At 41.0% G+C, this 27,602-nt stretch overlaps 1 protein-coding gene across 3 annotated transcripts in view; it reads left to right on the forward strand.

The window, feature by feature from the left end:
• PTPRG (protein tyrosine phosphatase receptor type G) overlaps positions 1-27,602 on the forward strand; it is a 798,688-nt gene that overhangs the window by 599,491 nt on the left and 171,595 nt on the right. For all 3 annotated transcript variants that reach the window (XM_004616469.2, XM_055134736.1, XM_055134735.1), the window contains exon 6: positions 21,140-21,206. In XM_004616469.2, the coding sequence (XP_004616526.1) occupies positions 21,140-21,206 (67 nt within the window). The remainder of the gene's footprint in view (positions 1-21,139; positions 21,207-27,602) is intronic.

The following is a 27,602-nucleotide window of genomic DNA, read 5'->3' on the forward strand; positions in this document are numbered from 1 at the left end:
AAAACAACATCTGGCCATTTCTATTATGGTATTCTTAAAGTACTGCTATCTTGGACTTGTTTTTCCCTTACATACCTTTTGTCCCACCAAAACACTGTTTTGCAGCACTGATAGAGACTCATTTTGTGGGGGTGAGGTCGTGGGGTGTGATGAAGGAACATCCAGTGATCTCTATCAGTGCTGGAGATCATGTGGTGCCCGGATCAAACCCAGGGTTTTGGCATGCAAATCATGAACTCCAGGTATTCTAACACTTTGAGCCACTGCCTTCCTTTTGTTTAGGTATTCTGTTCTGACTGTTGTTTATGCCTGGGTGATTTTAAAAGCATGTGCACATGTATGTTCCTATACATCTGCATGGCTTTGTTTGTGTTTTGGGTCCCTGCTGGATTGAGCACAGCGCTTAACTCCCGGTTCTCCACTCTGGATCACTCCTGGCAGTGTTCTGGGGACTATATGGGGTGCCAGATAGTGACTACATGCAAAGCAACCACCTTACCCCCAGCTGTCTCTCTTATCTTGTATGGCTTTTCAAAAGATACTTGGTAGCTTCTGACATCCTTAAAAATATAAGGATTTGGGTTTGGAGCTCATGCTGTACATGTAAGAGACTGGATTTGATCCCTAACATCACATGATCTCCTAAGCACCACAGTGGTCTCAAAATGAAAAGAATTGAAAAGTGAAAAGACCAACAAGATTGGATAAATGGTCATGGAACTAGGAGAACCATGCCTTTAGGAATTGTGACTATGCAGGGAATGGCATAAGTAATACCAGGAGGACCAAGGCCTCTGAACTGAGTTATACCCCACCAGGTTTTTGTGAAAAGCTGTGACTTTTCACAAGCTACTTGTGCTATAAAACTTTAGTTGCTATATGTGTTATATGAATATGATTACCTGTTCTTAGTCTCTTGGGTTGTTTACCAAGTGAAAAAATGACAGTAAAATACTTAGTATAGAACCCATTCTGACCTCCCAATCGATGACTGATGACTGGCAGATCATATTTTGAAGGCTAGATTGGGACCAGAAGTTAGGATAGTACTCATCCAGTCTGGGAGTCATTTAATCAGGTTTACAAAGGTTCTGCTTGTTAGAATGAAGATTGTAACTCATATCAAATTTAGCTAGAGGAAAATGGCCATGTTCTTCAAGTCTGTGTTCATGTTTGTCCTTGAGAAACTGAGAATTAATAGCAGCAATGGACACTGGAGATTACTGTGACCTTCTTCCACTTGGTAGCATGTGTCCACTCTGACTCCTCATCACCTTGTCTGTTCTTACAGCAGTCACTATGGATGTGTTTCTTTTTGTGGGAGCACTTATGCAGCAGTGCTCAGAGGTGATTCCTCTCTTTTTATGTGCTCTCAAATAACCCCACTGGTGATTCCTGGGATTGAAGTGGGGTCCACTGCCTGCAAGGCACAAGCTTTATCTACTGCACTATCTGTCCCACCTCATAGAGAATTATATCTTCTCTAGGTCTTAACCAAGGTCGTTCAATCTATTCCAGTATAGAACATTGCATACTTCACAATTCAGGGATAAAAATAATGATTTTATATATACATATATGCACAAAGAGTGATATACATCGAAACATATCAAAAATTGATATCTACAAGTATGTCAGCATTTGAATACAGTGTTTTTAAAATGCAAATGACTTCTTTTATAGTTCTAAAAATAATCATGCTCTTCAAATTTCAAGCAGCCTGAGGGTCCATTAAGGAGGAGAGGAGGAAAGTAGGTTGCCCTTGTTGCCATCCTCCTGTGGGATCGCTGATGTTTGCTGTATCTGCTGTCAGAAGTTTTAAAGGCATTTATAAATATGCACCATCTGAGTAGGATGACGCTCTGTAACTTATAAAGTCATTTTGACCTTATAAATTTGTCATAGTCATATCTGGATGTTTGGTAGCTAGATTTTCCTTATCCTTTTGTTTGTTTGTTTTTTAACCACTTTGTGATGTTATGCTAAATAGTGATGCCATCCTTTGCTTTGTTATCTTAATGGATGGCTTTTAGTGGTTTCCCACTTTTCCCTTTAACAAACTGTTATATTCTCTTTCCACTCATCTTAACTTTTAATTCACCTAAAATCCTAGAAGTTGGTTTTGGACTTATGAGTAATGCCCATAATAATTTTGAAAGGCTCTCACAGATTATTCCACTCTATGAAGATATGCCAGTATCTCTTTGACAGTGTTCTCATGACATGAAACATTTTTATGTGGGGGTCACTATTAATAGTTTGCAAGGTTCTGTGCTATTACTGAAACTTTTCCTCCTCCTTTTTCTATGTATTGACCTGATTACTTCAAGGCCCTTCACATGGTTAAGTTGTATAAGAGCTAATTTATTAATATATTTGTTGCACAGTAGTCCTAGTATTGTTTTTAAACTCATAGTGCTACTACACCATGAATCTGCCAGAATCCCTCCACCTTTATCCCAAGGTCCATAACCTGTGCTTCCCTCACAACTAACACACCACAGTATACTATTCTATTACAGTATATCAGTATTGTTTCTACTACGGATTATCTTATCCCTTGCTTTCTTTATACATTGCATATGAGTAAAATCATCTGGTGTTTTTTTGTTTATTTCTTACTAATTTCACTTAATTAGCATGACTTGGTCCAGTTTTATCCAAGTTGCATCAGACTATAAGATGTTATCTTATCTCCTAGCTAAGTAGTATTTGATTATGCATATAACTCTACACATTCTTCATCCACTCATCTGTTGGTGGACACTTGGGTGAGTTGTTCGCAGATATTGGCTGTTATAAATAACGCTGCAATGAACAAACATAAGTATTGCATATGTACTTTGGGATAAAAGTTAAAACTATTTTTAAACCTAAAATAATTATTGCAGTTTATTCTCCTTGACCAGTACAAGTGAATATCATGTTGCAAAAATGGGATTGAACTGAATGTTCTAACTGGACAGAGTCACAGTTAAAGTTTCTGGATGGTCAGGCCTCAAAGAAAATATCCATCATCACATTGTCTTGCTTACCAAATCTTGCCTTCTCATTGGTATTGTTGTAGCCAGACTTCCAAGAAGAATCTTAATCTCCTCAGGCTTTCTAGCGGGTGGCCTACTGAGGATCTAAAATTCATAGATAACCCTCTTGTCAGTTTAGCTTTGCAACACTAATGCAGATGACAAAAATCTCAAATGAACATTTTCACTTACACTAGGAGACTTTAAAAAATGTTTATCTTTTGCACAGACTGACAACTAAAATCTTGATGTGTTGGTTTTTCATAATCTCAATAAATTTTCAAGGAATTGGGAATATAAGCAGGTTGTTCACTGCGCAGTGAGATTGTTAATAGAAGAGAGAGTATGAAACTCATACACCTTCCCTGACAGTAAGCCCAAATAGTGGAATTAATATGTCACTCTCATATGTGCTTGAAGTCAGTATTAATTAACTTCTCTTTATTATCTAAGAATTTCAATTTAGAGTATGTATAACTTTACTAGTTACAGCCTTGATTGATTTTAGAAATTCAAGTTGTAGAAACAAATTACAAAACTGAGCTTCCAATGATGTTTTAGTAAACCATTTGATGTTGTTTATATTGACAGAAAATTTTTCCAAAGCTCTGTGTATATTGTATTATTATAAGATGATGAGAGCCAATATTTTCAATGATTATTCAGTACATGGATTATTCTGTTCTTTTGACAGTTACAAGAAATCATTGGTATAATCTTTTATTTTTATATAGGATCGAACTCAGTGGTACTTACATGCTTCTCCTGGCTCACTTCTTGAGACTAGAGATGGGGGCAGAGTGTCCACTCCTGTAGGTGTTCTAGGGACTATGCAGTGCAAGGACTTGAACCTAAGACTCCAACTCGCAAAGCATGTGCATTAGACTTTTGAGCCATTGCCCCAGCACTGGTGGTGCTGTCTTTATTTCAAGAACTGAGGGAATTGATAGTCAAAGTAGTTCATTGGTTTTGTAAATGAGCCAGAGACCTACAACTCAAGCTGATTCTTAGAATCTTTGCACTTGACCATGGTGCTTTGTTGATTCCAGGATCACTGTGGCCACAGTGTTGGAATTGCATTTGCATAAAGTTTAAATTAATTAACGTTGTGCTGCCTTCTTACCCAAGATGGTGATGGCTTATATCATTTAGAACAGAAGCATTAAAAAAAAAAATAGGACAGAAGCATTTCCTACTAAAAGGAGATTGTTGGATAAGTTAATTATGGCATTTTCCTATGGTGGAATTCTCTACAGCAGTATAAAAGCCTAGCACTAACATGAAACAACATGAATGAATCCTGTAGGTGCAGTGATTAGTGAAAGCAGGATAAATAAGGCTGGTATATAATTCCATGTGTGTATATGTCAGTATGTGTGTTTGTTTGAAAGAGAGAGACACATGCAGCCAGTGACATGTAGTTGTATATTTAAGACTTATGTCTTACTCTTTTCAGTTATACCTCAGTTAAAAATAGATTAAAAAGTCAACCACAGCACATACTTCTGGGGCAAGAGTGACAATACACTGGGTAGGGTGCTTGCCTTATAAAAAGCAGGCCCAGGTTCAATCCCAAGCACCCCACACAGCCCCCTGAGCCCACCAGGAATACACAACAAGGTGTGACTCCCAAAAAAATAAAAACAACAACAACCTCCCCAAACCCCAGATGTCTAAGAGAGAACCCAGATGTCTAGGAAAGACCATTATGATCTTAGTACCTCTGCTTCTTGCAGTTGAGACTAATGAGATCTCCCTTCGGCTCCCTGCTTAGATGTGGATTAGTCATCTGACTACTACAAAGCTAATACAGAGGTAGCAAGTTCAGAAGGATTTTGAGGCTTAAGGTTGTATATAGCACAGCAGGTAGGGCATTTGCCTTGCACACAGCCAACCCAGATTCGATTCCTCTGCCCCTCTCAGAGAGCCCGGCAAGCTACCGAGAGTATCCTGCCCTCATGGCAGAGCCTGGCAAGCTACCCATGGCATATTTGATATGCCCAAAACAGTAACAACAAGTCTTGCAATGGAGACTTGTTGTTACTGTGCCTACTCGAGCAAATCGATGAGCAAGGGGATGATAGTGATAGTGATAGTGAAGGTTGTATGTTAACTGGTAGAACACATGACTACCACAAAGCTAATACAGAGGTAGCAAGTTCAGAATAATTTTGAGACTTAAGGTTGTGAGTTAACTGGTAGAGCACAACCTTTGAAGTGTAAAGCCCTTGGTTTGTTCCTAGCACCACATATATCTACACTCCCAGAACTGCAGTACTCCCAATTGTAGCTCCCACAACATGGATATCTTTTTAAAATTATTCTGAAGCTTCAGAGAACCTGATTTACATGCCCCTTCATCCACACACTGAATCACCTGCATTCTGTTCAGGGCCAAGTACTTCGTCTAACTTCAGGAGCCACTCATTTGGAGTGAACACTCCCTCCAAGACTAGGTCGTTCTTTAAACCTGGTCACAGAATTATTATTATTCTGATGGGCCAGATATAAACATCTTCTGAGACTTATGTTTAAGAAGGCAATAAAGCATGCAGTACACTTTACAAAGGTCTTTTCTGAAGTTAAAAAGTTTAAGAGCTTGTATGTTCCACTCCAGGTCAGCTGAGAGACTGTGATTCATTGTCTGAACTCTCCAACAGAATCTTTGCACTGTGCCTCATAGAACAGAGATGGCCTTGGCAGATTTAAGATTCTAAAACATCTTTCACATTTCCTAGAGAACTCCTATACTTCTAAAATTTAGTGATAGCTTTTGTAATGATACTATGAAGTGAATAATACAATGTTTGTGAAAAGCTGTTTGTAGACTTTTGTGACTTTAATGTGACTTCAAACCTATGAACCATGCTTGTTAGTTTCACTCTTTGCAGTAGCCCTTGACTATTGCCCCAAAGACTTTGAAGACTTCCTATTGCCTTTCCTTTTCAAACAAAATAGAATTCCAAGTCTTGTTAACTTGATAATGATACTTTACTAATACTCACTTCCTATTACATAACTCGTAGGCTTTGAGTAAATACAGCTAGGGAACAAAGTTCTGTTTTGGGGTGAGATGGTGGGGTTGGAGAGGGGGCTTCCCCAGCTGTGTACAGTGGGACTAAAGGCCAGCCCTGGCAATTCCCAACCAGCCTGAACAGCATAACTGGGTGTACCTCCAAGGCCACCAGCCTGTGGGGTTTGGGAGCCCCCAGCACTACACCCAGTGAAATTTGGGAGGCATGTGACACTAGGGAACCAGGTGGGGTCAGATGTGTGTCATTTCCTATTGCTTTTGTTGGCCTAAGCTAGTCTTTCCCAGTGGGCAATACTGTGCCACTCATCATAGCTCACCCCACTCCCAACCCAGGCAGGGGGTAGTAGTAGTTTCCATACAATCCGGGTGTTTTCTGTTTGTTTTAGAGAAGGTGGATGTCCAGGAGGGAAGGGGTGTTGAGTACTAGCTTTTCTAAAAAGGGGGCAGTGGAACAAAAACATTTGTGAACCTCTGATGTAGTCAGTATATCCGCTATAAAAATATACTCTATTTCAATTGTTGGCAGTTCTTAGGTGTTTCGTAAATATTAATTGACTAATGTGCTAGTGAGTTAATGAATAAGTGGGTGGATGGTTGATTCGATGTCACTTGGTGGTATTAATTTAATAAAAATATTTAGTTAATCATAATTTAATTTGTTCTGTATATACCCAATACTCTGCTAAGCGTTTGTGTGAATGGATATTGTTTGAGTTTAGTAAAGTGGTTGTAGCCTAGGCTACAGACTTCAGGGAAATATAGGAGGGTGGTATTATATTTAAGAACATAGCTTAAATATAACTATTTATATCTTCTCTTCCCTTTCCTTCCCTTCCTTTCCTTCCCTACCCCTTCTTTTTCCTTCCTTCCTTCCTTCCTTTCTTCCTTCCTTCCTTCCTTCCTTCCTTCCTTCCTTCCTTTTTTTCTTCCTCTTTCTTCCTCTTTCTTTCTTTCTTTCTTTCTTCCTTCCTTTCTTTCTTTCTTTCTTTCTTTCTTTCTTTCTTTCTTTCTTTCTTTCTTTCTCTCTCTTTTTTCTTTCCTTTCTTTCTCATTTTCTTTTTCTCTTGCTTCTTCCCTCCCTCTCTCTGTCTTCTTCCCTCCTTCTCTCTCCTTCCCTTTTCCTTTCCTGGCTTCTCAGCCCTGCAGCTTTATTCCAAGGCTTCATCTCTTCGACTTTGTGGTCAGGTCTCTTAACCTCAAGTCAAATCAGCCCCACCTAGCCAAGATTTGAATTAAATTCTTTGAACAAAATCTTAGAATTCTTATAACTTTCTGGATAATTAGGCTGAAATTCTCTTAACTTCTCGTTTAGTTATTTCCCCTTCTTTTTTCTCTCTTAATAAGTACCTGTTGTTCTTTCAATAAAATGTTTGTTTTTAACCTGCCTCCGCCAAGGTAGAACTGGAAATGCTAAATCAAGTAACTGTAACATGTGAGCCTTACTATAGTTTTAGAGCTCTCAACCCAGTCAGGAGAAGCAAGTATTTATTTTTTTGTTGTTGCTTGTTTTGTGGCATACTGAGTGGTATTCAGGGCTCATTTCTGCAGTGGTACTCGGGCCATGTTGGGTACCAAGGATTGAACCCAGGTCAGCTTTGTATAAGGTAAACACTCCACCTGCTTAACTTTTGCTCCTATCCCAATAAGCAAGTGCTTAAATAGACTGTGACTGTGAATGTGTTGGGAGGGCCTGTGTAAGGGGGGGGGGGACCTGGTAGGACAAGCCCCTCCCACCTGCTTTAACAGGGTCTCTCCAGCCTTGGTTTAATCATTGTACTGGCCTCCTGGCCTGCATGGATTGGCAGCTGCTGTGGGTGACTGGAAACAAAATTATCATCAAATATTTTGAGAAAAGTCAGTGTGCATGAGGTAATCAAGGAAGATTATGTCCGGGAGGAGTCAGGAGTGGTTTGGTTCACACCCAGTGGTGCTCAGGGGCTACTTTTGTTTTTTGTGCTCAAAGGGTATTGCTGGCACTGCTGAAGACCAGTGATGCAGAGTACAGGTGATGGAATCTAGGCTTCATCATATACAGTGTCAGGGATCAAACTGGTTCATATCAGCTGCATGCAAGGAAAGCTCCTCACCTCCTCCCTCCTCCAGCACTTGCTCTCTGGCTTGAAAGATTTTTTTTTGTTTGCATGCCAGTGAGCTGAGGTCTAAAGTGGTTGAGAACCAACCTTGCAAAGAGCCCATCCAAGACCATTCTAGGTGGAGAGGGTCTGGGTGTTGCAAAGGCTTAGGGAATAGTCTGAGAATTTAAGGACGAGAGAGGAGGGAGAGGGTTTGTAGTGGACCATGGGGAATCTTGGCAGTATGGACTTGCTGGTGGGCCTGGTGAGCTGGCTCAGTGGACTAAGTAGATGCTTGGCATGCCAGAGGTTCAGGTTCAATCCCAGGCATTACATGGTTCCCAAACAACACTGAGAGTAGCTCCTGAGCATGGGGTTTGTCCCCTCAACCAAAACTAAAAGACAGAAAGATTAAATGCATCAGCACCTGCAGTTCCTAGAGAACTCTTGAACAGGCTTGTGTGTGGTTCAGTTGCCTCTTTATGGGATCACTGTAACTCCGTGGCCACACTCCAGGTCAGTCAGATTAGAGTAATATTATCATTGGTGGTTTCGCTTTTTCTTTCAAAACTAACTGAAGGTGTTTGTGGTGAGATTCCACAGGGAGGACCACTTTCTTAACTGAAATGAGAAGTTGGTGGGTGGTCCAGCCAGCTGGGAGGTCGGGGATATTAGGCAGAAGAGCTAAGAAGGTGACACAGTGATCTAGACTGGATAGAGAAGGGAACAGTGGAGAGAGGTGCTGGACAAACTTGACTCATGTTTCAGAGGTAGAATCATACAGAAACTTTGTGTCTGACAAGAAATGGATAAATCAAAGTAATTCACAGTTTTAAATTTAATGAACTGGGTTGAATGACACGTTGATATTATTAAAATGAAAATTTGGGATGGGATTTGTTGGGGTGGAGGTGTGGCATGACTGACTGAATTTACTTGAAACTCCCCCACCCAACAACTGTTGGTATTTCTGAAATCCAAAGTAGGTTTTTATTTGGATCATTGTATGTCTTCTGTGTACGTACTTGGTTACCACACGGATGTATGCCTGCCTCTTTGGGGAAAAGAACAATTAGTTTCAAGAATGTTCTATGTGTTTGGTACCATGCCAAATCATCATTTGTTTCTTTTTGATAACCATATTGAGCACTGTAGCACTGTCATCCCATGCTTTGACATTGATTTGCTCGAGTGGGCACCAGTAACGTCTCCTTTGTGAGACTTGTTACCGTTTTTGGCATATCGAATACACCACAAGTTGCTTGCCAGGCTCTGCTGTGTGGCCGGGATACACTCAGTAGCTTGCTGGGCTCTCCGAGAGGAATGGAGGAATCGAACCTGGGTCAACCACATGCAAGGCAAACACCCTACGCGCTGTGGTACCACTCCAGTCCATATTGAGACTAGAGAGTATTAATCTCCATTTTACTGAGCACTCTAATTTGATCGTCCTTTCCCATGTTCACACATCTCTTGAAAGAGCCGATTTTTTAATGTTTCTTTCAAAGTGTTTTTAAAACTCTGCAATAAGCCCCTACTCCAGTCTTATGTACCCTAGTTACTAGTTAAGATGAGCTCATCACACTGACCTGCAGGAGATCCATCCTTACATTTTTCTAAAGAGTACTTTATTCTCAGGTTACTTTCAGTGGCAGATTTCATAAAAATAAGCTACTTTCTGGTTAAATGTTATGTATACCTGCCCCACTGCGGCTATTTTTTCCCAGCTGAACTACAGGGAGGAATCAAAAGATGTGGAGCACTGTTGCTTGAATAAGTAGACTACATGCTCTATGAAGAAATCATATTATTTTCTCAAAGGAGAGAAAGTTGGCCCAGTGAGACAATGATCACTGGGAACAAACTTTCTTGTTTTTCATTTTGTTCTGCTACAAATGGCCCGTTCTATTAATCAAGGCCTGCTGGGAAAGATTTTGCCTTTTTCTTGTTGCAATTTAATTTTATCCTCTGTTAAACTCAGGTGCATTTTAAATACAAAGTTGAATTGTTCGGTTAGCATTCATCTGTATGGCCACCTGGAGGGGATGGGGCAGGCTTTTGTTTAGAGTAATACCTCCTTGAAAGAAACTTTCTAATTTTGGATTGCAAGACATTTGTCCACATAAACGTGGGTGTCCCCCAAAATGTTGCTTACCAATGATTGTTAAGTCAGATGTCCTTACAGCTTTCGCAGTGTCTAGTGGAAACAGTTTTCACCGGCTTGTCAGTAGATGAAGTGGGATGTTTGGAGCAGTTACTGGGTTGATTTCAGAGGACAGTGGCAAGGAGAGTTGAAGGCACCAAAGCTCTCCTGTGAGTGTGTGGGTTGGAGGACGGAATGCCCTGTGAGCTATTGCCAGGGAGAGTGGTTTGATACTTAATCGATCTTCAGAGACTACATTATTGAAGCAATCATTCAGAGGTCCAGAGGAAGCACAGCATAGAAGCCCTCCTCCCCCAAAATAAATAGATCCGCTTTGGGGGTAGGTAATTAGTTTGTGCTTGGCCAGGGTAGCCTTGAGTCAGAGAGAACAGCTGCTCCCTCCTGTGCGCCTTGCCGCCCGCCTTGCCCGGGGACAGCTTTCCCTGTGATTGCCTTCGGCTTGGTGCTGTAATTCATTGCTTTCCGATGTTTGTTTAAACCTAAAAGCTCCTGAAAACTCTTTGTCCCGGGACTGATTATCAATGTTTATTTGCTCCATTTGGGATTTGCTCATGATTGGTGCCAAATTTTCTGGCTCGGAACTTGAATTCCCACCTCACAGCTCTCCCCAATCCCCAGAAGCTCGGCTGGAACATAGGAATTAAGGTCCAGGAGGATCAAGGGTCTGTTCCAAAGGACCAGACCTGCCTTTTATATGGTTAATCATGAAAGAGGAAGCATCACTGAGAAGCCAAGGGTCAAATATGTAACCTAAAAGGTCTTACATAAATAGACAGCCTCCACCAGCCTAAGTGGCACTGCAAGATGTTAATCTTATCTTAGCAACACAAATGGGCCATAAATTTACAAAGACATCTCTGGAAGCAAATGGTTCTCTTCTGATAGTGTGCAGCTTAAACACAAAAGTCCAGTGTTCCTGCAAAACCCCCCACAAAAGGAGCAGGAAGTAACTTATTCCTATAGAAAATTTCTCCCTGATAGGGGAGTTTATTTTCTATTTGTTGATATACTTATTCATTTTTTGACTCTTGACTCTGAGCATCCTTACTACTCAGTATTTTCACTCCTGAAAGTATTAAAAAGCCTGGTAACCATGGACAGACACAGTGATTTGCATCCACTGTACCTGCATTAATGACTCCCGTGTAGGGAAAATAGTGACATGCTGCTTTTTTAGGGAAGTTGGGTCCTCAGCCCTGCTGTGAGGGTTAATATCTGTGAGCGCAGTGATCTGTTCTTCGCTCGCCAAGTGTGTTACAGATTCCTTCTGTTTCCATCTAGCTGTCCATCAGAGGCCACCTTGAACCCTTGCTGGTGGTTTTCTCTAATATTACTATTTATTTCACCAAAGGGGGAAAGTGAAATAGAAGAGTCTGCTAGCAAGATGGAGGTTTAGATGTGGGCAGCCTAATCATAAAAGTGTTTTTCCTTCGCCTTGGCCACATTCTACTGGTTAAAAGTTAGTCACAAAATCATGCCCCTCATAGGAAGAAATTGCACAGGGTCTGATTACCTGGAGATCATTGAGAGCCCTCTTAGTTCACTTACCGCAGCAAGAAGTAAGCTTGGACGAATAGATTACTCATCCTTAAGAATTAGGTTTTATGAATTGGGTTTCCAGCACTCTCCGTTTTCCCCTATAGCCTCTTTATGCAACTTTTAGATGAGTAAGGTCATTTTAACATGTCATATATTCTGTGTGCACAGTTTCACCACACTCCTTCTAATATCACCTGTATCCTTGGCTACTTACAATCAAAGGGATAACCGCCACTATTCCTAAGGAGGAATTTTTTTCAATCTGGTGACCCCTTTGATACAAGATGCCTTGTCTTTTATGTTTTCCTTGCTGCATGCATGGCGGGGACTTACTGCAGTTCCCGAATAAGTGCTTTCAGGCCTTTTGTAAATGGAGTGCCCAGTGCAGCTTTTTGCTTGAAGGGAATGAAAAAACGGGGTGAGAGTTCACGTCTAATGTGTTTTGGTTGAAGTCACTTGCTCCATGTGCACGTTGGGCCCTGCTTGCTCCCCCAGGTCTTTGATATTGTTGGGGCTTTTCAATGCAGGGCAGGATTATGAACAAGAGAAAGTCAGAGTTGTCGGCACTGCACACCAAACCAAGAGACACTCACAGGAGTCACTGAACCTGAAATGTACTTCTCCTGCCTCAGTCCCCTCCACCCGCCACCCCTAGGTCTTGCAGTTATTCTTTCTTTCTTTCTTTCTTTCTTTCTTTCTTTCTTTCTTTCTTTCTTTCTTTCTTTCTTTCTTTCTTTCTTTCCTTCCTTCCTTCCTTCCTTCCTTCCTTCCTTCCTTCCTTCCTTCCTTCCTTTCCTTCCTTCCTTCCTTCCTTCCTTCCTTCCTTCCTTCCTTCCTTCCTTTCTTTCTTTCTTTCTTTCTTTCTTTCTTCTTCCCTCAAAGGTCATGACAATATCTATGTGGAAACGCTTGCACTGCAGCTTAAGACTACAGGTCTTCCTTTTATTAGGTTACAGTTCCTGCTTGGCTTCTTTCCAGTTCAAGAGCAACCTTTCCTCGAAGAGTGGCAGGGGGAGGGCAGGTGGGTTCTGGGACCCTTCTGAAACTGCTCTAGTAGCAGCCCTTGTCCTTTCTTGGCTCTGAGATGTCTGAGATACAATGCATTACAAAGACAAGGAAGGTCAAAATCACCCCCTGGGCTCCTCCGGAAGCTCCATTTGCCAGCTGTCCCAGCCTCCCCACTCCCTCCCTCTCTTTTGCATTGACTTTGAAATTGGTTGTTGAGTGAGTCCAAAGCCAGAGAAAATGGCACTGTATTCCCACCCTGGGATATTTTGATCCTTATGAAATGAGAAATTGCCTGGATGGGCTGTAGGCAGGCGTCCTACTGGCAAGACCTGCAGTTGTGCAGATTGACTACAGCACCTCACTCGACCCTGGTGGGTTGTTTTCCCAGTCTTTGACTCTCCCAAGCCAACTATGACAATTATTTGGTTCGTACTCCAGTGAGGAGTACATGCTCTGTTTCTGAGCCATCGTCAGAGGTGCTTGGGACCAGGCAGTGCCAGAGTTTCAGTCCTGGGCCTCCACATGCAAAGCCTTTGAGCCATTCCTAGCCCAATGAGGCAAAAATTCTCCGAGGAAGAGAAGGAAAAGGAGTAGAGAAGAGCGTTCCACTGCCATCTATGGCCACAAATCTCAACTCTCTGAAGAGGAATAACTTGTGAAGTGACTTGTTTCCCACTAATATTAAGAATAAGCAAGCCGTGTCAATGCCTCAGCTCATTTAAATAGGGAGGATGAATCCTATTAGCATCTATAATTATGTTGCCTTTTCATATTAATTTTTTCCCATGGCTGGAGGAATTGGGAGTCTTCCCATCTGCTGGTAGGAACCAGTCTCGGGAGTGTGTGCTGTCAAGTGCTAGAAAATAGATGATGATACGGGGCCATACCCTTCCCCTCTGGCAGGAGCTCTTCCTTCTCTTATGAGATGCCATTGTGCTGTTTCGCATATCTATGAGGATGTATGATTCTGGAAATGTATTATTTAAAGTCAAACCAAGTCTGCTGGCCAGGAGTCCACACTTGATTTCTTGCTGACGGGAGTACCCAAATCCTTCATTTTATAAAAAATGGTCAACTAGGGACTGTAGGGATAACACAACAGGTAAAGTGTTTGCCGTGCATGAGGCTGGCCAAAGTACCGTCCTTGGAACCCCAGATAGTATCCCGAGCCCCACCAGTGACATAAAGCATTCCTGAGCACAGAGTGATGAGTAAGCCCTGAGAGGTTCAAAACCAAAGTGAAAAAAATTCCTCTACCTCTTCCTCTACCACACCCCATTCTGGATTGTTTCCGCTTCCCTCTCTGGCATTATCCCCTGATAGTTTGGAATACTCAGTGCACCTATAGGCTCATTTTTCTTCTTGTAACCACCTGGAGAGGCTGGTTACAAGCCTCTTGTTACCAGCCTCTGGTGGTTACACCACCAGAAAATATTGGATTGTCAGATAGGAAAAAGGAAAGAATTTACCCTGGATACTGAGGCTTGAGTCCATACAGGAAGAAAAGCATACTTGTGAGAATGGAAAAGGAGACCTGAAAGTCAGAAAATATAACTATGTTTTCTCAATGGATGTGGTTAGTGGTTTGATGCTGTCATTGTCCTCTTGAACAAAGAAACATTCCCCAAATTATTGACTAGTATTCAGTGTATTAATGAAGGTGTCTCACCAATTCTTTGTACTGGATAATGACTGTGTGAATTGTAGTTGTGAGCAGATAGCCAAATTGTAAATTATTTGTTCCAGGAATTTATTAATTTATATTTATTTATTTTGGTTTTGAGACCACACCTGGCAATGCTCAAGAGTTTCTCTTGGTTCCACACTCAGTAATTACTTGGGACACCATATGACATGCTGAGCATGGTTTGCTGCATGCAAAGCAAATGCTATACTTGTTGTACTGTTACTTTAGTCTCTGTACCAAGAATTTCTTGATTGCATCTTAGATCAAAATCTGGTGAGTGAGGGGTTGGAGCGATAGCACACCAGGTTGGGCGTTTGCCTTGCACGTGGCCAACCCGGGTTCAATTCCCAGCATCACACATGGTCCCCTGAGCACCGCCAGGTGTTAATTCTTGAGTGCATGAGCCAGGAGTAACCCTTGTGCATCACCAGGTATGACCCAAAAAGCCAAAAAAAAAAAAAAGAAGAAAAAAATCTTGTGAATGAGCATTCACTTCGGCAACACATATACTAAAATTGTGATAATACAAGAAGATAAGCATGGCCCCTGTGCAAAATTTGATGAATGGTAAGCAGTATGGTGAAGTCAGAGCAAAAGAAGCTACAGCAACCTAGCTTCATTCTCCTTAATAAGAGTCATGGAGGAAGATGAGAATCCCATCTAAAATCAGATCTCATGAGAAGTGCTTTGCCCTTGTACTGATGAGAAACTTTAGGTTCAGAATGCCCAGTTACCTGCCAACTATCAGGGAGCTGCATCATCATCTCTGAAATTCAGGGAGTCCATGCTGAGGGCCTGGTCCTGCTGTTTGTCACTTTTCTCCACATCCATGGTTAATGGGATAGCCATTCACCTCCAGCGGATGTAAATCCTCCCTCCCACAAGAGGTTATAGACTGCATGTGGCATTTATAGGACTAAAGGAGCAGCTGGTGATGTCAGATTCAAGGCAAGTAGGTTGTCTTGGCTATTCTGTTTAGCAGATGGTCTGGCCGTGGTAGATTCGAAGATTATTAGGATCCAAGACAAGGGCTAAGTGGCACAGTGGACAGGAACAGTAAATAGCAGCACAGATCTGACCATAAGTACATGCAGTCTGGTGGACCGCTTTTGCTTCATTTATTTTTCTGCAAGCAGAAATACAGCCCCTCCCACAGCTCTTATACTATAGACAAATCTCCAAAGGTTATTGATAACTTGGCTACTGATTTGTAATTGGTGGGATTTTGATGGTGTGGTATTATTTGGAAAGAAATGTCTTATAAAGTCAGATTTTGTTGGCAGTTATGATAATTTGGCCTTTTGCCCAAGTTGAAACATCGGGGCTTCCTATCTTGTTTGTTTCTCTATGTATTTTGGTTGTGTCCAGAGGCGGCATAATAACTTTAGATCAGATGCCCCTCTGTCACCTTTTTGTGCTGGCCTTTTGAATGCAGTTAACACCACAAAAGCAGCTCTGAAATGGAAGTGCTAGGAGCTAAGTTTTATGATGAGGGCAGAGACACTGTAGGCTACAGGGATGTCATCCTCCCCCTCCCTACCCTCCCCGCCAACGCCATCCTGCCCCATTGCATTTTAAGCTCCTTTGGTACAATTGCTGCCTTTGCAGGATTATTGCGCAACTCCTTTGATCTTAAAGTGGAAGGAAGCAAATTTAAGAGCCAGGAAAATTCCTCATGTGACTTTGAAAAAAGCAGCTTATTATGGAATTGAGTGGATGTCAAATAAAACATGAATTTGTATCTTTTGAAATTCTCGCTCAAGTAGATATTACATCTAGAGCCAAGCACATTGAGAAGTTCAGGGATAAAATTGATGTTGTTTTGGTAGTCATTTAATTCAAGTATTGGGGTCAAGTTGTTACCCAACAATATCCATTTGCTATTTAATGTTGTATTTGTACTCAGCATTATATTCCAATCTTTACACATTTATTTCTTAAAGTAGCATTATGAAATTGTATCCCCATTTTTCAGATGAGAATATTGGAATTTTTTCAAGATCGTCCTTGACCCAAACATCCATTTTCTTTCACTCCTCCTTAGCACTTCATCCATCCTGACAGAACCTAGATAAATCCACTTAACTAACTCAAGCTTCTTTTACAGATATATTTCAAAATTCTTCAAATGATTTTGCTTATACTCATGAATTTTTTAATATGTGACAAAATAAAACACTGAGTGGAAGAGATTTATTTAGCAAATCTTCTGAGTTACCTAAAACAAATGCATTTATTAGCATCGTTTTTGAATTCTCTACCCTGAATTTTGAAACCAAGATAAAGACTGGAGAGTGAGATCAATATTATTGATCAATAAATTATTGACAAACCAGTAGTTTCCATTTTTCTCTTTCTTTATCCTTATCTATCACCTTGACCCCAGCCAAATAAACTGACAATAGAGAATGTGGACATGAATGGGCATTGTTGACACCTTTCATCTGTAGACCTTAGAATCTAGGGTCATGCCCAGAGTCCAGGCCTGGATAATCAAATACAGAGATTTTTGTTGTGACAAATGGCCAGAAATTGAACCTGGATTGGTTTCTTTTACATCAGCTACTAGTGTTATTATTCGGTGTAAATGATAAAGAATTAGAATCATTTTCTTTCTTTTACATCATCAGATAAGACTGTAATACATTTTCCTTTCGTTAGAATCCTAGATGAGCATCTCTGAAATGTTGCTCTGTGGAATAGAGCTAGCAAGCACACTTTCTGAGAAGTTTCTGAGTTGTTAAAATTGACAGCAAATTCTGTGTTCTCTGATGTAGACTCTCATTGAGAAAACCGTAGGATGAATAATCATCTACCTATATTGATTATAAAAACTATTGATAGCACACACACCCCTCCATCCTTCACCACTGCATACACACTCACACTCTCATAGAAACTCTGTAAAATAAACGTACACTTTGTGTTAAATGACTTCAGTTATGGAACAATTCTAATTTGAATTCTTGCTAATTCTGTAGAGTAATGAGTTACTGTTGTCAAGTCCAGCTTTGCTGATTTCCACTAGACTCGGTGCTGTTCAACTAAAGCTGCATGGTTGGTTTGACTTATTTACTTGGTAATTGGCAGGCTAAGGGGTCTTAAATGACCTTAACTGGAGCTGTCTATTCCTTTTGTCGTTCATCCATATTCTAGCCTGCATTCTTCGCTAGTCATCTCAGTAGAGATGTTTTGTTTGTTTTTTGTTTGTTTGTTTGTTTGTTTGTTTGAGCAGCCACATCTGACAGTGCTCAGGGTTATTCCTTGCTCTGCACTCAGGAATCACTCCTGGTAGGCTCAGAAAACATATGGGTTGCCAGGGACTGAACCCAGGTCAACCATGTGGACAAGGCAAGCACCCTACCCACTGTCCTATTTTTCTGACCCAGTGATCTCAGTATTTAAAAGAGTAACAAGGGAGCATAAACTTCTGCTTTTCTGTCTTCTATATTGCCTGTCCCATGCTTCTTAATCTCTCATTAGCCCAAGTCAGTCACGTAGTCAAGTCCAGTTTCAGTAAGTGGAAGAGTTGATAGATGCATGTAATGAGAGGAAGGGCAAAATCAGATTGAAAAGATACACGTGATAAGGATGGCAAGCAAGATTTTGTGGCCATGTTGCCACTTGCCATGGATATAGTATGAATATCTGTACCCTCCTGTTTGTCTATAACTTCAACTTAAAATGAGGTAATTTTCTGATATCCTTTTTTTTCCATCACTTTTAAAATTTGGGGACATTGGGATGAGAGAAATAGTACAGAGGTTGAGGTTGCATGGGGCCAATCCCACTTCAATCTCCGGCACCACATATGGTTCTCCAAGTGTTGCCAGGAGTGAGCTCTGAACACAGACCCTGAGCCCTGAGGCAGCTTCAAGCAGTGACAGGTACTGCTTGAAAACAAAACACACAGCAAAAGAATTACCACATTTATTGGTAGACTCTTGAAATTTTAATTATTTTTGACCAAGTTAGTTTTTTTTTAATCTTCAATGCATGGTACAAGTAAGGTTTTTTTTTTTTTTTTTTGCTTTTTGAGTCACACCTGGCAATGCACAGGGGTTACTCCTGGCTCTGCACTCAGGACTACCCCTGGCAGTGCTCAGGGGACCATATGGGATACTGGGAATCGAACCCAGGACGGCTGCGTGCAAGGCAAACGCCCTACCCACTGTGCTATCGGTACAAGTAAGATTTTTAAAAATGTTGATATATTCTGTGATTTTTTTGTCTTTAAAGAAATATCATGGTTGAGCCAGTATGCTAAGCCCATAGCTAGAAATTCTTAGTCAGGAAATATATATATATATATATATATATATATATATATATATATATATGCAAACTCTTAGAATTACACCTTTGGAATCTAATAGTCTAGGTTCCTATTCACTGTACTTAAAATAACAAAAACAAAAATGACTTACTGGTACTGTGTGCAACAGTGTAGTACCAAATTTTATGTCATTTTATTAGTTTATAAACATAGTTCCATATGGACTCACACCCATATTTCAAATTTGTCATAATTCAAAGGCCCATATATTAATATCAATAACTTAAACTCGGAGAATCTTTTCAGTCCAGGATTCAATCTTTTTAATCTCAGCTTCAGCTCAGTTATATCTTGGCCAGGTAATTTTTTGCTTTGGGGTCTGTTTTGTGAGCCCTGTTTCTACCAACCTGATGCCAGTACCCCCTCAGCCCCTCCTCACCTTGCCCTACATTCATCCTTATTTGTAGCAACAGAAAGTGTTTCAGAATATGGTTGAGTTGCTTGGGTATGAGGTGTGACAGGGCACAAGAAGCACTTCTTATTGAGAACTGCTGCTTTAACCTGGTCCTGGTGAGGCAGAGGAAAGAAATAGACATGTGCGGTGAGGGTGTGGCTTATTATCAGAGAGAAAGCTAGGATTCATAAACCAACATGGGAGAGCTGGAAAGGAGAAAGAGTGTGGAAATGTTTCCATTACTTTAAAATTCAATCCATGATTTCCCAGAATTATTTATTTATTTATTTATTTATTTATTTGCTTTTTTGGGTCACACCCGGCGATGCACAGGGGTTACTTCTGGTTCTACACTCAGGAATTATTCCTGGCGGTGCTCAGGGGACCATATGGGATGCTGGGATTCGAACCCGGGTCGGCCGCGTGCAAGGCAAACGCCCTACCCGCTGTGCTATCGCTCCAGCCCCCAGAATTCTTTTGAGTTAACTAACAAAACAAATTTGATCTTGCTGCACACTGAATAAGATTTGTCAAGATTTCCAGTTTTTTGTGTGTGTTAAAAGGAACCAAATAGAAACAATATCTCTGGGGAGAAAATTCAGGAGCTGTGTTGGTCACAAGTAATAGATTTGGGAGGAAAAGTTATGGGAGGAAATCAAACATACACAAGAATAGAGAAAGTTGTATCCTGACCCACATGCTGGAGCTCATCACTCTAGATTGTAAGTGATTGAATAGAGGCAAGTCTCATTGACCTAAACCCCTGCTACCATGCCTGGATTTTTTGAAGCAAATCTCAGACATCATGTCATTCTGTTTGTAACCATTCCATTGTGTCTAAAGCCACAAAGTTGGAGGAATTCTTAATTTTTAATAAAGGAGACAAGTATGAAATGTTATGCTAAGTAGTATCAGGTGGTTGACAAAAGAATGGGTGAAGGTCCAAATCAAAGAGACTTAACTCTTAGGAGTATTAAAACTTCAGAAGGAAATGGGGGCAAGAGACTACTGTCTTCCTAGCTCCTATCCTCTTCCTGCCTCCCCTACTTTGATCTGTAGAAATGTTCCCTGTGGTATTTGGTAAGGTACAGGGAACTGGGATCCTTAGAAAGTAAGACAGACCTGTGTTCTAAAAAGAAGAGGAAAAAATATAGTCACCAGTAGCTACTGAGATCTGGAGTTGGAGAGATAGTACAGTGGGTAGCGTGCATCACCTGGATGCTGCTGACCTGGATTTGATTTCCTGCACATTATAAAGTTCCCTGAGAACAGCCATGCGTGGTTCAAAAATTATTAAAAATAATTGGGGGTCAAGGTTCTTGGATTGCATGGGTTTGATATTGATTTAATCTCCAGAACCTCATGTTCCCCCGAGCATGAGTAATCTCTGAGCACAATGCCACAAGTAAGCCCTGAACACTGCTCAGTGCTACACACACACACACACACACACACACACACACACACACACACACACACAAAGAAAACATAAAACATAAAAGAAGAGCATACTAAAATCTTTAGTCTATGATGGATTGTTCCCAGATGTCTCTCAATTACTCTAGCTAATCAGGGTGTACTTCTAATAAAACAAAACAACAAAGATACATATAGTAGTAACTTAAGATTTTGCCATGATGGTGGTATTGCTGTTCTGCTCAAATATACTCTGAGAAGTTTCTTTCTTTTGATTTAGACTTCCTCACTTGATTTTATTATGTCATCAATCTCCTTAGTTCGGTGAGAGCCATGGTATATGTGGGACCTAAGCAGCTTCCTTGATAACATCTATTCTCCCCCCCTTTCCTTTAGAAGATTAAACTGAGACTCTTGTGTCTGATGCCAGAATAGATTTAACCAATCATGTTTCCTTTACATGTAGGTCAGTCCAAGGAACAATTCTGCTCTGGATCCTATTATCCATGGGTTGAAGGGCGTCGTACATCATGGTAAGTAAGCCATGTAAACTTTCTTCTGCTGGGATGTGAAGGGCTATGATCTCCACCAAAAGGAATGGGGTTATCTCGCAGAGCACGGAGGGTGACACCCATTCCTCAAGCATGATGTTGAAGGGCATTAGAGCCATTATTTGATGGGTAGAGAGCATGCCCATTTATTACCTGCAAATGGATCTGGGTTAACAGTAAGCAATTTGTTTCTCCTCAGGTACTACTTGGAATGCATATGTGATAAATCAGAATGCCCTGAGATGCACTATCCATATGCATTGAACCTGCCATTTGCGCCATATCTTTGGTAGAGATACTCTTTCGGGCATTTTTTCATTTATACATTTTTTTATTTGCCTCTCCGATTTAGGGAAGACATTTAAGTAGCTGTGACAAATTATTAAACTTTGCTACATGTGAACAAGCATCATCAGCTACTGAAGTGGAAAAAGCTAGGTCACTGTTCTGTGCAACAGACGTCTCACCCTCAGGCACAAAGCTGGGAGAGAAGTAAGATAAATGGGTTCTGTCTTTACCAACTGGTTTTTATTGTAGGAATTTCCCTGAAATTTTATTATCGGCAATGCATCATTACCTATGACATCAGAATTCTCTAATTTCAAAAGTACCCTTGTTGAAGGGAGTGTGGAATGTAGATGTAACATAACGATTTGCAAAGTTCTAATAATCTAATTAGAATTCCAGAGACATTGACAGAAATAGCATTAGTAACTATAATAAATCTCCCCTTCATCTCTGAGGCTGTGATAAAATGTCTCTTCACCTCTCTGGAAGGATTGTCTTTTGATATTAGCTAACTCTGCAGAGCTTAACAAACATTGTGCCCCTCACCTCCACCTCTTTCTCTCTGGGAAATTGCAGCCAGTTGTCAGTGTTCATTTGAAGCAAGTAAGGATTTTAGGTTAATTATTCAGCTCTTAGAAGTGCTTGGGCATGTGGCAGGTAGCACTAAAAAACCTAGTAAAGGCAGGTAAAACAGGGTGATTGGAAACAGATCAGAGAGGTGTTCACTGAAGGAAGTTTCCATTGCTACCTTTCAATTCTCCACTTTAGTTTGTGTTTGCAATGCATATCCCTCACACTGATCTAGGAGAGGGGTTGTATGACTATTCCACTGCAGACCAAAATGCTATTGCAAAATGTGTTTTATCTGTGCATATGTGTTTGGCTGTGGGTAGCAGTCCTGGTGAGAAGGAAGTAATGGGATGTGCATCGTACAGTTCGTGAGCCTGAGAAATGTGAAGAAGCGGGTGTGGTGGGCAATGTGTTATGTATTCTGAGCCTCTTTTCCCCCATCATCTTGAAGACTTCATTGACTAAAGTTTTTGAAATTCTAGTCTGTAGCTTAGATAATGAGTTTGTGAATTTGAAATATAGTAAAAGATAGATCTCAGGGCTGAAGAGAGAGAACATCACATAAGGTAAATCACGCTCTTTCCTTGCTTGCAGCCGACCCCGCATCCCATATGGTTCCCTGAGCATTTGCAAAAGTGATTCCTGAGTACAGAGCCAGGAGTAACCCCAGAACTCTGCTAAGTGTGGTCCCAAAACAAAAACCTAAAAAACAGAAAAGTAAATCTTTCTTCCCCTGACTCTTGTTTTGGGATGTGTGTGTGTTTTTGTTTTGCTTGGTTGTTTATTTGTTTTTCAAAACAAGCCCACCACTACCCCAAAACAAAATGCAGCCTTAGAGATAGTTCCTGCTTTGCCTATGGGGGATCCACCTTAGATCTGTAACTTTACATATCCCTTGAACACCATCAGTGGTAACCCTGGAGCTAAGGCCAAAGAGTATATCAGGTAGGACACTTTCCTTGCACAAGGCTGACTGGGGTTTGCTTCCTCACACACAAACAGTCCCCAGAGTATCACCAGGAGTATCTTTGAGTGCAGAGCCAGGTAAGCCATGAGTATGACTGGGTACGGTCCCTGAGATTAAAAAAAAAAGTTAAAAAAACAAGCATTTCTGAAGTAGAAAGCTGAGAATAGTCCCAGAAGATCACTGGGTATGGCCCCAATATATACAAAAGCACCTCAAACAAAAAGACATACACTTTGAAGATTTCTAGAATCTTTAGAACCTTATTCTTTCACTAGTGTGGCCTTTGAGTACATATACATAGTTTTATTTCCCACAATGATAAGTGAAAGAAATTCCATCTGCTAACGATAAGCAGTAGGCTTCCTTGAGCTCTTAGATCCTCACATCTCATTGCATGGAGATTGTTTTGTTCATGAGCTGTGTGCTGGCATAATCATGTTCTCCTTCCTCATTATCCACAATTACCGTCTAAGAGGCTGTGACATGCAGGCATACTTTACCTGGCATGGGATGGTTGCAGAATTGCCTGAGATCTGGTTTCAACTTAACTCCTAATTTATAAATCAGAGACCAACAGAAGAGAATGATCTGAAAAGGATGGTCTCATATTTATTCAGCAGCAGTGTTACATGCGCACTCTGCTTGATCATGGATTGGCACACTCATTCAGTCAGACCCAGGTTAGCACATATGGCCTTAGAATGATGCTTCCCTCTTTTCCAGCTTTCTGCTGTGTTTTCCTTCCAGCCTTCATATTTGCCTTTTCTGGTTCCTTTCAGAAAATTTTGTCTCTTAGCTCATAGCAGGGGGTTTCTCCCTTTGTAAGTTCAGGTCTCATTTCATATCTTGTTCTCTCAGAAAAGTCACCTTATCCTATGAAACTACCCACCCTGCCTCATCCCTTATTCTAATTTTTCTTCTCATAGAAGTATTTGAAATAGCCTTGTTTGTTCATTTACCCACATATCACTTTCTAAAGTATAGACTTTAGGCCAGAGAGAGTACAGGAAGTAAGGTCCTTGTCTTGCATGCAGCCAAATCTGGTTCAAACCCCAGTACCACATGCAGTCCTGTGAGCATTACCGGAAGTCATTCCTGAGCACAGAGCCAAGAATATTTCCTAAGCATTGAGAGTGAGGCCTCAAAACCCAAACAGCTGTGCTCCCCACACCCCCAAATGCAATATAGGCTCTGAGGAGGAATACTTCACATGAATAGGACAAAAAGTATATCTTCAAGAATATTAGCCAAATGAGTAAATCAAGTAAACATACAAATAAGTGAGGTTATCAAAACATAAAACTGGAGGAAGGGGGCTGGAGTCATAGCAGAGTGGGTAAGGCGTTTGCCTTGCACGCGGCCAGCCCGGGTTCGATTCCCAGCATCTCATATGGTCCCCCAAGCACCGCCAGGAGTAATTCCTGAGTGCATGAGCCAGGATTAACCCCTGTGCATCTCTGGGTGTGACCCAAAAAGCAAAAAAAAGTGGGGGAAGGGAAGAAAGAGCTAAAAGCCACTTGGCTTTTGATGCAGTTGAGAGTACAAAGGATAATATTTCAGAAACCGTTGTTCCCTTAGTTCTCTGGGTGATTGCTGACTTTCATTTTGATAGCGCTCTTCCCTACTGTCATTCTTCCAAAAGAATGAACATTTGAAACAGCTAAAAAACACTTTTGTTCAAATTTGAAGCGTTTTTACCTAAAGGTCCTGTGAGAGATTTAAATGATCTATTAATTGAATGGGACATAAATAAACGTGCCCTTCACAGAATCTCTGGCTTGGGAATAATAGAGATGTATAAAACAAAAAAATCAATACGTATTTCTGTTATAGTTTCGAATTGGCTTTCATTCCTTCAGCTGTGGGAGTCATATCTTAGAATATTAATTTCTCATTAAGTGAATGTGTTTTGATGGGGGAAATCTGTATATGTTCCTTCTGCTGAAATGGCAGCGAGTAATCTGGCCACACCAGCCAACCATACTTAGCATTGGTCATTAGAATCCTCTGTGAAGCAGCCACCGAGATGGAATTTTAATTAGTGAGTGTTTTGGCAAGGATAGCTGCCTGGGAAGCATAATTAGGAGAGGAAGCAGGACTGGTAGGGAGAATATTGGGACCACAACACAGGCCTGACACCTGATGGGCAAGGGGAAAATAGGTGGAGTGGCTGAAGAAAATTGTTGTAAACTGTAAGAAAACCTTGGCCAGACCACCAGAAAACTATACAGCCAGCACAACCCTTGAGTGGAGACCTGTATCAGGGAGGAATTCCTGGTATCTCCACCATGTTTATCTTAGACTGAAGCATGCAGTGAGATTGGCCTTCCTGTGAATACTAGGGGTGCTCTCAAAGGCAAAGCAGCTGAAGGAAGGCATCAGAGGCAGATTCACTTAGGCACAGAGGTTTGTGTTTATTATCTAGATCTGTCTTCCTACTCACATTTCTAAAAAGTGTGTCTTCTTGGTGCTCTGACTCTTTTAAATGCTCAGGATTTCTTACAAGCAGTGTTTGTTCCTTTTTTGCATAGATTTTTTTTTTTAAGTGCCTGATCTCAACTACTATAAAGCTGGACATAGACTGGCCCTTTCTGACTTTCCAGACTCTTGGGAGAGATGCACAGTTAAGCATGTAATTGCTCTAAAGATGTGGAACAACAGATTTAACTCAGACTTGACGGATTTAGAGATGCGTCTCAGACAAAGTAGCCAGTGAGACCAAAAGAGTTCAAAGAGGTTGGCAAGGCAGAGAAGAAATCCTGGGGGTTCCAGCAGGACCAGAGTAGGTGAAGGTGTCTGGCAACAAGAGACTGGGCAGAGGTACTTTAGAAATCTCAAAAATTTTTAAAGATACTCTTGAGATTTCCTAAAGTGCTATTTCTTTCATATTCAGTGTGCTGTGTAAATCATGATTTTTTGCAAACTTCAGCACCATGCAGAAATAGAAATAGAATGAAGGGATGGTGATTTGCCATGATTCTACCCCATCTATCCTTTGAACGGTATTGATGGAAGCACTAAAATTGATGTAATCGGGCATTTTATTCCTACTACCACTAGCATCCACAGGAGAGGAAAATTTTATTGTGAATCCAATTCACCACTGTGTGAGCTCATTTATACTGCTTTTTGGTACAAGAACCAGCACTTGTGAATACCACAACGGGTAAAAATACTGGCTCCCAAACAATTTATTTAGTATTTAGTCCTAGTTTTTCTTAGAACCCACTTTAAAAATAAATTTATATATGAATTGGCATAGGAATGTTTCATAAGTGTTTTACCCAATGACTCATATACTTCCCAAGTTCTTGAATTATCTACTCTTTATTCATTTTCATGATATCCACCAAATGCAATTCCAGCTGTTTGCATATTAGACATTAATGTTTAGAGGATACTACATTTTTTAAAATCATAAAAATGAACTAGCCACCCTCACCAGAAAGTCACTTATTAAAATTCCAGACAGTGTCCAGTGTCAGCGAGGCTCTGAATGCCAGCCACTCTCTTTATTTTGTTGGTGAGAGGAGTCAGTACAGTCATTCTCTGTAGAAAATCTCAAAGTATCCATCAGGTTGATTTAGTGGATCCACTCCTGTGTGCCTCCTTTAGAGAAGCTCGGATATATAAATGTTCCATCAGATAGGAGCAAGAATGTTTGCGGCATTGATGTTCCTCGTAGAAAATGCTCAAGTGCCTGTCATTAGCAGAGCAGACATGTTCCGGGCTGGACAGCCAGGCAGTTGGTCAATTTGTCCTGGTGATAAAAAGTGGAATCTTGGCCCCCTCAAGAACATCTGGAAATCAGAGCATCGCATGACCAGAGTGAGGTTCTAAAGGCTCTATAGAATATTCCTCTCAACATGAAATTCAGTCACAAAGAAAATAAGCATGTTCTGGTTAACATACATTGTCCAGTAGGTGGAAAGAAAAGCAAAACTGTGGTGATTTTAAAAATGGTGGCAGTTCCTTCTGGAGGGCTTCGGTGGTGATCGGGGCTGACTCAAGAAGGCAGACAAGGGCGCTTTTTGTTCTGAGTGTGAGTCAAAGCAGAGCTCACTTGAGGATTCCTCACCAATGGTACATTTGTATTTTGTGCCCCTTGCTGCAAGAGTGTAAAGTTTCGCAATCAAGAGCAACAACACCTCGAATGAGATAGTACAGGCTATAGACAGTGCTTTCCTCTGGGACACATCAAATACCAAGTGACTTCACAACAAACAGAGAGGGAAGCAGCAGCACGGTAAAAAAACATTACCGTAAGTGTCCCTGACGACTATTTGTATTGTCTGTAAAGTGATTGCAGGCCAGAGAAAGAACTGTGGCTGCTTTAGGATTACAGCATTAAGGGATGACCTGGGAGGCCAATAGCTTCTTTCAGAGTCTCGAAAAAGGAAATCAGAAACAAGTGATGGGACTTCAGACATCAGGTCTAAACACAAGGGTTCTCACTGCTGTGCTCCTGGGGCCAGCTTACTCTGTCTCTAGCAGGCAAGCATCCAGTTAGTCCAATAGGCATCGAAGAGTACTCCAGAAACCCCTTGGGTTAC

This window comes from Sorex araneus, chromosome 4 (assembly GCF_027595985.1).
Source record: "Sorex araneus isolate mSorAra2 chromosome 4, mSorAra2.pri, whole genome shotgun sequence".
Lineage (NCBI taxonomy): Eukaryota > Metazoa > Chordata > Mammalia > Eulipotyphla > Soricidae > Sorex > Sorex araneus.